General features: G+C 55.4%; 1 protein-coding gene across 1 annotated transcript; it reads right to left on the bottom strand.

Moving 5' to 3' along the window:
- Positions 1-628: 628 nt before the first annotated feature.
- Positions 629-3,938, bottom strand: FEZF2 (FEZ family zinc finger 2). Its single transcript, XM_045807554.2, has 4 exons — positions 3,017-3,938; positions 2,531-2,665; positions 2,200-2,332; positions 629-1,299 (listed from the first exon to the last, which is right to left on the bottom strand). The coding sequence occupies exons 1-4, from the start codon at positions 3,881-3,883 to the stop codon at positions 1,040-1,042; spliced, it is 1,395 nt and encodes a 464-aa protein (XP_045663510.2). The 5' UTR covers positions 3,884-3,938; the 3' UTR covers positions 629-1,039.
- Between the last annotated feature and the right edge of the window lie 6,971 nt (positions 3,939-10,909).

Below are 10,909 nucleotides of genomic sequence, written 5' to 3'. Positions count from 1 at the left end.
CCCTCCCGCGGCAGGGCGCACAGCATCCAGAGGCTGGCCTCGGGTCCACAGCACCGGCCAGGGAGCCCCAGAGCTCCGGCTGGGCTGCGGACCCTTGGCCTCCAGCTCTTGTCTCCAGAAAAAACTGGGAGGAAGAGTCTCCCTGCCCCCGCGCCTGAGGTCTCCCAGAAAAGGGAACATGCCCAGAAGCTCCCCGGCTGGGCACTGCCCTGGCCGTTTGCCCTCGCGCCGCAAGGCGATTTGCTGAAAGATGCGCCTAAACCAGCTCTCCTACACCCAGCCACTTTTAACCCCTCCTCCTCCTTTTTTTTTTTTAATTTTCTCACCCAAATAAGGCAACACCCAGAATCCCAAGCGTCGGAACAGTCACCAAAGAAAAACTTGGCACCACGTGTAGGCCGCTATAGACCTTTGCTCCCTCACTCCGGGTGTGTATGGGGGTGGGGGGGCTCTTAACATGCAAGCGCCGCAGGAACACCGATTTGGCTTCGCCCTGGCCCCAGCACCCCAAAGGAAGCCGCATTTGGACAGGGAAATGCTATAAACGCCTATTTCCTTCTCATTCTTTGGGGTTGCTGAGCTGACCTGGCGGCGAGGGGAGAGGGGGGAAAGAAAACGAGCACTAGCGATTCTGTTTATTGTGTTAGACATGTATATATTCCGAGTTCGCTTGTACAGGAGGATTTACATGGCTGTATAAAGATGGCTGGGGGCGCCGCGCTCTTCCGGGGCGTTCACGTGACAGGCTGGGGTGAAAACCCGCCGCCCGAGGAGAAGCGGAGGCCTGGAAGGAAATGCGTTTCAGCGCACTGGGTTTAAATAAGTTTCCCGAATACACAAAGGTGGGAGCCACGCGTTTGCTGCCAGTCATCGAGGAAACAGTTTAGCTTTCCAAAAAATATGCTGGTTTCGATAAATAGATTTTAGCCTCTCTGCTATAGTTTTTTTTTTAATTTTCTTTTAATTTTAGAAATAAGTTTATACGTGTGATCTGTTTTGGGTTTGGATGGGGCTGGAAGGGAGGGCGAGGCAGTAGCTCTCAGCTCTGCACTGTCCGAGTCAGGTCCTTTGTGGAGGGGGCAGCAGGCCCCACGCTGTCGTGGAGTTTGCGCACGTGTTTCTTTAAGTCAAAGTTTCTGCAAAACCCTTTGCCGCAAGTGGCGCACGTGAAAGGCTTCTTGTCGTTGTGGGTGTGCATGTGGAAGGTCAGGTTGTAGACCTGGTGGAAGGCCTTGTTGCAGATGGTGCATTTGTACTGCTTCTCGCCGCTGTGGGTCAGCTTGTGGTTCTTGTAGTTCCCTACGGGAGACCAAAAACAAAAAAGGAGGGGGGGGAATGAAGTAGGATGGGCCCCCCCCCCCGAGCGTCCCGGGGTTGGCTCAGGTGCCCACGCAAAGAAGGCGACGCTTGGCTAGGCGGGCGCGACCTCTCCGAGTGAAGAAGTTGTCAAACTTCGTCTGCGTCAAGCCGAAGGCTCTCACGACAGCACGGAGGGCCGAGTCCCGCGTAGCCGCCCCGCGCCCCTGCCCCACCCGGTGCACTGGCCCGCGCCGCGTCCCTCCCGCTGCGCTCGGCTGGCCGGGAAACTTTTGCACAGCCCAGAGAAGCACCGGGTCCTTCTCCCGACTGCTGCCTCGCTGGAAGAAATTCGCACGAGCCCGGGCTTCGTCCCTCATTTTCTGTTTATATTCTCATTTTAAAAGTTACTCCCTCTGGAACCCCCGGCTACCACCTGGAGATCCAAAAGCGCCTCCGAAAACCCAAGCCGGGCGCCGGGCCTGGAGGTGCAGGGGACAGTAAGGGTTTCCCCCAGTCTTGTTATTCCCAGGAGGTGGAGTTTGCCTCGATTTTTTTTTTTTTTTTTCATCTGAAAGGGGTGTCCCGGCTACAAAGGCAAGCTTTTTCTATAGGGCCATAGCCTCTCTTTCTCCTACTTCCTCTCCCTCGGCCCCTTCCTTCCTTCCCACCTTCCGAATTCGGAGTCTCCCCGTGCAATCAGCCTGACTCCAGCAAGGTCTACTAACCCGGCCCGGAGAGCTTCCACCCAAACCGGTCACAACCCGATTCCAAAGAAATGCTGCGCCCGAGCTTGCAGCTCTCACGCTCCCTCTCTGCGGATCCTTCTTTGCCTTCCCGCTCGCAGTGACCCGCCGAGTCCCGAGGTGAGAGGTGAGGAGAGGGCCTCGCCCCGCACATTACCTTTTTGGTGAAAGCCTTTGCCGCAAAATTCGCAGACGAAGGGCTTGTAGCCCGCGTGGATGCGGATGTGCGTGTTGAGCGTGGAACTGCGGTTGAAGGCTTTGCCGCACTGGTTGCATTTATGCGGCTTTTCCTGCGGAAAGGGGCGCGCGTACAGTGAGGCCAAGGCCCGGGCCAGGAGAGGCCACCTCAGGGGCACCTTGAAGGGGTAACTTGAAGGGATACGGGGCCCCCGGGAGGGGTAAGGGGAACCCTTGCCATCCTCTCCCAACACCGTCGCTCAGGCGCGGGGTGTTGCGCGCGGGCCGAACTGGACCCGGGGGCCACGTACCTGGGTGTGGATAATTTTGTGTCTGCAGAGCGTGCTGGCCTGGCGGAAGCCTTTGCCGCAGACTTTGCACACGAACGGTCTGGCTCCGGTGTGGACCGGCATGTGGCGGGTGAGGTTATAGTGAGCATTAAACACCTATGGAAGGACACGAGGGGGCCTTGTGGTGTGTCCGTCCGAGAGAGACTAGAATCAAACTGGGAGGCCACAGCCTACATCCCCCAACCAACACTCCCTTCAGAAACCAGAGCCCTTTTCATTCCGCAAAACGCTTCCCAACCCACTGCGCACGCCAGTCCCGTGTGGCCGCTGACAACGACATCCCCATTTTACAGAATGGGAAACTGAGGCCCAACTAGGCCCCCCCAGTGTGAGTAGTAGATAGCTACTGGGGAGATACTGAACTTGAGAACGGGGCGGTCCAGGCTGCCTCAGGAAAGCAGCCGTCCCTGCTCGTCCCTCCCAGCCCCCGAGGACCCAGGGCCTCACCTTGCCGCACACCTCGCAGGTGAAGTTTTTGGGCTTGCCGTCCGCAGAGCCCCCGGGCAGCTTGCTGTGGCCCTTGACGCCGCCGCGCTCGGCGGTCAGAGCCGAGTTCTCCTTCAGCACCTGCTCCAGTGGCGCGGGCAAGCGCTCCTTATGGGCATAGGGGGCCGGATGGGGGAACTTGTCCGCGGTCAGGCCGGCCAACTTGGCGTTCTCCAGCAAAAAGAGCTTGGGGTGTGCAGCCAGGGCGGCGGGGGCCTGTGCATTGAGGAGGCCGGATGGGAAGAGGTGGCCTCCGAGGAGCTCAGACGGCGGGTACGCGGCAGAGTCCAGGTAGTTGAAGTAGTAGAGCGAGCCGCTGGCCGGCAGCCCCACCGCCTGGTTGATGACCTGCGGCTTGATGACCCTGCCCGCCGGCAGCGCAGACGGCGCCAGGCCCAGATCGGCCTTGCAGCACACGCCACAGTTGGTTTTGCACAAGCCGCTGGCGCCGCACACCGGGGCCCCCCCGCCACCGCCGCCGCCGCCGCCGCCGCCGCCGCCTCCTCCTCCTCCTCCACCGCCGCCCGCCCGGAGGCTGCTTTTCCAGAGCTCCGAGTAACTGAGCAGCGTCTTGGACGGCACCTCGTAGCCTAGGGGCTGGAGGGGGATCATACAGGGCAGCGGCGAGCAGAGGTTGAGCAATTTCTTGCCCTGGCCGCCGTCTGCCTCCAGCGTCCCCGGCCGGGGCTCAAAGGGCGCACGGGGCTCCGACGTCTTAGCCATGATGCGCTCGATGGAGAAGGCCAGCGTCTTGGAAGTGGCCGGCGACGCTCCAGCGCGCGGGCAGGCCGGGGGCACCATGGTCTCCAGGGAAGCCGAGCTGGCCATGGCGCGCAGAGCCGAGCCTTGCCGTGCCGGACTGGGCCAGGGCGCAGCCTCTCTCCTCTAAGTCTGCATTCCGGAAAAGGCAGGGAGGGAAACCGCAATTTAATAAGCACCTTGTCGGGTCCAGGTCACCCATTTGCATTCAAATGAACAGGGGCAGAACAAAGTGCACCCAAGGGTACCAAATTACCGCCCATTAACCCGGCGCGCAAAGGAACCCACCAGCCCCTGCCCTGAGACTTTGAAAGGGGGAAGAAGGGGGAGGGTTTACAAAGGAAAAGGAGAGAGAGAAAAAAAGAAAGAAAGAAAAGAGCCTCAAATTAACCCCCCCTGAGCCGTTCCCTGGACCCTGGCCTCCGCCACGCGTGCGGGGAGCTGGACAGTGAAGGGGCAAAGTTAAAGAGGACCGGGAGAGCCACCTCGCATTTACCTCTTTCCCCCACCGCCAAGGAGATGCGTTCCGAGCCATGCAGCGTGTCTCCTCTGTCACATTTTGATGGCAAACATCTTCCCCTCCGCGTGAGATCACTGTCTTTTACATTCAGCTGACATCACATGAAGTCACTTGAAGTGGAATGACATGGGCGGCGGCGCGGCTCCCGTAGCGGCCCCTGTGTTCCCCCGCGCCTGCCGGCCGCCGCCGCCACCGCCCCTCAAACTTTAAAAGGAGGCAACTGGCGCCCGCGCTCCCCTCGGGAAAGTGCGAGCGGTTCGCGAATCGGGAAGGAGGGAAGAGACGGGAGGGGGAGGGGGAGGAATCGTGATGGTTTTGCCGGTGGAAAGAAGGTGGGGGGAGCCCAAACCCAGGCAGAGTTCTGTGCGTGATTCACAACTTTGGGGGCCTATAGGTTTGAGGGACGCGGGGAGGGCAGAGGGTCCTGCACGCGCCGCCCCAAAGGGCCCCTGGGTGTCCGTCTAGTCGCTGAACTATCCCTTAGCCCTCTGCAGCCGAGCTGGGCATCGTGCTAATAAACTGCCATTTACCCACGGAGCCGGCGCCAGCCCCGAACACGCGCAAATGATAATTACCTCATTAGGATGTGGCGCATGGACGCGGGCGCCGCGTTTGGAGGGGGGAACTTGTTAATGGGGAAATATTAATTTATGCAAAAACAACGAGCTCTCCTTGGCTGGCGTCGGAGGTCGGGAGAGAGCTCCCGCCGCCTAAGGACGACCCCGTAGCGTCCGGAAGAGCAAGGCCGCGCGCCCAGATCCCGGGGGCCTCGGCGCCCGGCGGGTGCGCCTCCCCCTCTCTGGCCGACTCCCCGCCCGCGGCTGGGGGAGACTGCACAGCAAGCTGGAGGACTGTTTGAGATCCTAATCGATCAGAATCGCTGATTTGTGATCGGGTTTCTGAGGCAAAGCCCGGCTCCGCTGCTGGTTTAGGGCTGCGTGCGGGGAGGATTCGGAGGGCAGCTCTCCCTGCTGATGGGTACTTACTGTTTGTATAATTGAGAAGGTCCAATCTCCACCTGTTTAAGGAGCAGATTGAAACAGCAGAACCTCCCCTGGATCCTATTAAAACGTTTTTCCTCCTAAGGCCATTCAGTCGAACCAATTTTCCGAAGTGATTCATAGAGCTGAATTCTGCCAAGGCAGCTCTTTCACTTTTAGCCACTAAAGCACCGCGTGGAACCGGGTTTTGTGTTTTTCTAAAATAAAGAGAAGGATTATCAGAGGGGAGAGAGAGGGGGCTTGAAGGGGGGCGGGCAGAGACTTAGTGTGGCCAGAGGTACAAGCAGAGGGAAGAAAAGGCCCTTTTCTAGACAGGCCCCAAGTAAGTTCGGAGGAATTCAGCGTTTTGTGCCTGGCGCACAAAAGCAGCGCGCTCCACGCTCGGTTTGGAGGGGCTGAATTCATCTGTTTGCAGACCATTCCACCTGCGTATCACAACAAACTGCTCAAAGACGCTCCAGCACTTTCAACAGGCCTGGTGCTCTTGGCGACAACAAAAGTGGTTGAGGCTGAGGGTTCTTATGGGGGGTTGGGGGGGGAACGGCTAGCAAGAGAGAGTGAGCGAGAGAATTAGGTTTAGGGAGGAGGAGGGGGTGCAGGGGTTTTAAAAAACTTTTGGACAGTTTTGTTTGCGGGACAATTATATCTTGCCAGCCGGCTTTTGCAAGACCATGAGCTTTGTAGCCGCAACCACAGTTTAAGAGGATTACGGTGGGTATAATATGAGCAAACAGGGTTGAGGTTTTGATAGTGAATTTTATCTCCAAAGATACATGATCTTGTGGAGCCCAAGAAAATGCTACTGGAAGAAACCCTTTCCTTTTTCACTCAGGAACAGGTCTTGAGAAACTGAGTATCCTGCCCGAGGCCTCTCAGCTGCAAAACACCCCAGAAAACCATCAGGGAAAGAATGGGAAAGGTCTAGTTTTAGCTGAAGGCAAAGCATCCTTTTCCCCTTCAGAACTTCTCTCTACTACCCACTCCCTCTCTGACGGGCAATTTCAGACCCGATACTGACCTGGCAGGTGAGGGAAGGAAAAGTGTGCTTGGAAAGCTAGGGGAAGGAACAAAGAGATGTCTCTGAGGGAAAGTGGCCTGGAAGGCGACCTCAGTGGGTTGATTTTCTCACCCTGCCAAGCTGGGAGACCGCCTCTACTGCCCCTCAATTCAGCAGGCACGAGTCTGTCCCCCTAAAACCCTTCTCCCCAAACTGCCAGATTTTGAAGCTAGAAAGAAGCTTCCTCGGCTGAAAAAAAATTTTTCCATATACAGCCCATTGAATTTAGATGTTCAGAAAGGCAGAATTCCAGACCCAGTGTACCCCCATCCCTATGTTAGTGTGAAAATAATACAGAGCAACCCCCCCCCACACACACACCACCACCACCGCCACCAAACATGAAACAAGCCAACAACTCACCCTGACATTGAAATAGTATCAATACACCCGCAGGGGCTCAAAACCCGAAATTCTATCCCGACTTTCCTGCGTGTCTCGTTCAGTCACCGGCACTGCACCCCAACCCCCTTTCCAAATTGGGTAATTGTTGATCTCGGCAGCACGAAAGATCTGCTGGTTTGAAAGCTCCATCAGGCTGAAAGGCTTCCAAAGGCTTTCCGTGAACCTGCCTGGCCATCCCTAGCGCTTTTTGTAACTGCATAAGCCATCCCGCTCTCCCCGGCATCACAAAGGAGTGCTACCTCCACAGAAAGAAAACATTTGGGTAAAAACAAGTTGCCCCTAATGTGCCTCTCTTTCCAAATGTTGGGTGAATACACGGGCTTTTATAAAAGTATTTAATTAGCTTCCACAAACTTCTCCTTCCCTCGCCCGCAGATTATATTGAAGTGGAGGGTTGGAGACTATTTTACACCTTGCCACTCACATGTTAATTAATCTCTATCTAACCCTAATTGCAGTTTATTCAAGCACTGCTCAACAGCTCACCCACACAATAAACACTGATCCTACTTTTATACATATTACTTCACGTTAACACATTGAGTAATTAACTCCAGTACCAACTAATAGTGCAAACAAATATTTTCTGTAAACGAGATGATTTCAGGCAGAATAAAAGAGGACTAGGGAAACGTGGCGCTTGGTGGAGGAAGTGCTGAGATTTCCATTCGCTGCCCCCCTACCCTTCAAATTCATTCTCATTTGCAGCATTTTTTTTTTTTGAGGCTGAAATGTTAAAACAAAACAAAACAAAGAGGGACAACCATAGGAATGAAAATTTGACAATTTTATGAAGTTGATGTCAGAGTTCTGTGAGATGAGGGGTCACTTTTTTTCTACCTACACATTTTCAGCGATGGGGGGGGACCCAAAATAACTCCAGGTGAAGGGCAACAGGAGGTTCCAGGGATAAGCAGGTGTTTCAGGGATGTGAATCCTTCTATGGAAAATAAAGTTTTCCAAAGCTTCCTGCTCTGAGAGAAGTCCTGTCCCTCAAAGCAAAGGTTAGAAGTGGGCCAAGACTGTGGTGATGTATGAGAAATCCCATCTCTCTCCCCAGTCCGGACTGGTACACAAGCTCCACTTTGGAGGCGCAGGTGCCTTGGGTGGGCAACTGGACCGAGCAAGCCGCCTCACCGGGAGGCACGCGGTCTTGGCCCAGGCGAGGCCCACTAGGCCTCAGCGCGCGCTCCGCTCGGAGCCGCCCTTCTACACTGAGGGCCACGGCGGTCAGCCGCACTTGGACGGTGCGGACGGCGGCCCACTGCTCTTGGTCTGCCAGGCCTGGACCCGCCGTGGGGTCTTCCTCCGCCCGGAGGCCTCAGCTCCGGACCCTTCTCGTTCCGCCGCCTCAGCCGAAAGCCAGACGCTTTCGCCTCGGCCCATCTGGCCCACGCTTGGTCCTCAACACCTCGGCCACGGTAGGGAAACCCCGCCAGAGTTAGGTCTGCCGCCCCTCGGCGGCCTGGGCTCTTCCCACGCTGCAGAGCAGGGTGCCAAGGCCAGGCGCTTCCGCGGCTCCGCTGGGCCTGACCCACGCGGCGACCTCGGGGATCTGCGGCCGTGGGACGCCACACCCGTGCCAAGCCACTCGCACACCACTGACTGGGGATCCAGGCTCAACCCCAAGGACTGGAGCGCAATGTTTTAATTGAAATCGCAGGTTTAAGCACAGCTGGCGGCTGTCTATTGATTTTGCAAGGGCTTCTCTTGTGGGAAGCATATTAAATATGACTGGCGCTGCTACAGCCTCTCCTCTCCTCCTGCCCCCTCCCTCTGGCCTTTTTATGGTCACTAACCCCAACACTGTAATGATGACTTTTGTTTCAATTTTTTGTTGTTGTTTAATGCCAGGAATCGCCCTCACTTTAGGACAAATTACTTAGCAGACGCCTTCCCGGGGTGTAGACAACCTCAGGGGAAAAGCCCTTTCTTGAGCAAAAGCTCACATTGCACCGCTGCTGGCGTCACCCAGGGGAAAAGGCGAGCATTTCCACTACAGAAAAGGTGCGGCAGCTCCAGCCCTGGTCGCTTGCATCTGCTGGTTCTAGATGACAAGAGGCACTATTATTTTAAATATTATTACTGTTGTTTTCTCACCTGAGTATTAGGTTGCAATACTCAATACAGCCTCCTGCCATCTCCCCAGGGAGCTGAGCAGCTTGGGGGCAGGCGGCGTGCTCGAGGCTGCTGGGCTTGGGGAAACACCCACCGGGCAGATTCGATGTTTTCTCCCCGCTCCTCCGTAACTTGTTCGGAAAACAAACCAAAAACCCCAAATCAAACTTGATGGTTGAAGCGCTCTCCCTCCCTCCCTCCCTTTCTTACTTCTTTCTAAAGGCATATTTAGGACCTGATTTACATGGTGCCACGCGTAACCGCTGAAAATAGATGAACTTCTGAAGAGAAAATTTTCTACGATCCTCTTTTTTTCCACCCCCCCCCCAGGAAGCATTTTATTGAAAACATTCGGACCGGCTTGCCAGGAGCGGGCTTGTCCAAGGCTCGGGGGCCTCCGCCTTCGGTGCGCGCGGTTTGCAGGATTAGTGCGGCCAGGAGACAAAGAGCCCCCGATGCCCCGGCCAGGCGAGGCTGGGCGCGCCCGGAGAGCTCCCGGGTTCCGGATACCGGCACGGAGCGCGCGAGCACAGTCTCGGGCCCGGGCCTCCAGGGACAGATGGGCCAGAGCCGTCTGCATCTGCCCGCGTCCTCAGGGAGGCTGCGGCGCCCACAGCCAGGGTGGCCGAGCGCCCGTCCCACTGCACCCGGCGGCGGTTTTGTAGCACCCGTTGCATTCGGGGACTAGTTTGCAAATCTCAATGCACCCACAGACTGGTTTTCACCCTTGAACACGAGAGGCGCCCATAAGCCAAGGGCGGCCGGCTTTGCAGCCAAGAGGAGAAATCAGGCGGTGGTGCAAACCTATCATGATTTCCAGAATCCTCCCAATCCCCTCTGCAGTCACATCAGAGGACATTAGCTACGTATTTGGAAATCTGGAAATACCCGCTCCTAGGCCAGAGGGATTCTCCCCAAAGAGCAGATCTGCAGTCTCTACCCACTCAAGTTTAGTGCGCTCTTCTCTCTGACTCCTGAAAGTGTATATGATATCAAATTAAGTGGATGTTTAAATATATATGTAATTAAGAATACATATTTAAATATATATTATATATCCATTATGTATGCGCATTGTGTATATATGTATGTGTATATGTATATATATTCACTGCTATCGACAACCTTTCACTTAGAAATGCCATTTAATTAGGAATCTGATCCAGTACCCTCGCGCAATTTGTCAGCGGACGTGTCATTTTGCTAGGCGCAGTGGGAAGGCAGGCGCCCCACGCAAATGCGTTTTCCTCTTGCGATGCGGTTTTGCTGTGCAACCCCGAGGAAACAATCATTTATGAAGAACAATTGATATATATATCACACGCACATATACATACATATACATGTGTGTGTAATACACACGTATTGTGTGTGCGTATACACACACATATGAGATTAAAAGGACTTTTGGTGAGTGGCTGGCCCTGCCTAATTCGGGTGCTGAATGTTTCTGACTTCCTGGGAAGATGGCTTAGGATCCTCGGCGTTATTTAACTTGGCAGCTAGTTAAACTCCGCGGTGGAGGCTGCCCAAAGGTATTAGTGTTAAGTGCTGAGAGCTGGAGTTCAGCCGGCAGGGAAAAGGAAGGACTGGAAGGGGCAAAGGGCTGAGAGGAACTGATTTCAGATTCGTCCAAACTTCTGGAAATTTGCCGGGCAGCATAGGTCTGTGTTGGCTGGTCCGCTGGATAAGAAGCTGAAATGCTATGATCACCTTTGAAGCAAAACTCTCCATTCTCTCCTTTGGTGGGTGGTTGGGTTTGGTTTGGCTTTGACAGGCACTTCCCAGGTGTGCAGGCAAAAAGTTCTTCCCAGCCCGGGTTTCTTGAGGTCTCCGCTGTTCGCCGAATCCCATCTTCTGCGCTCCTGGGTCAAGGTTTCCGTCTGAGCGCTCCACCTGGTAGTTTGTAGGTCGACTTTGGTAAAGACAAAATGCCAACTGCAAAGGTGCTGAGTAGGGCTCCATCCAGAATGAATCAGCCTCTTGCTGCTTCC

The sequence above is a fragment of the Ursus americanus genome, chromosome 14 (assembly GCF_024610735.1).
Source record: "Ursus americanus isolate L20-20 chromosome 14, mUrsAme1.1.p, whole genome shotgun sequence".
Lineage (NCBI taxonomy): Eukaryota > Metazoa > Chordata > Mammalia > Carnivora > Ursidae > Ursus > Ursus americanus.
The sequence above is the reverse complement of the archived record's forward strand: the minus strand, read 5'-3'. Positions and strand labels throughout refer to the sequence as shown.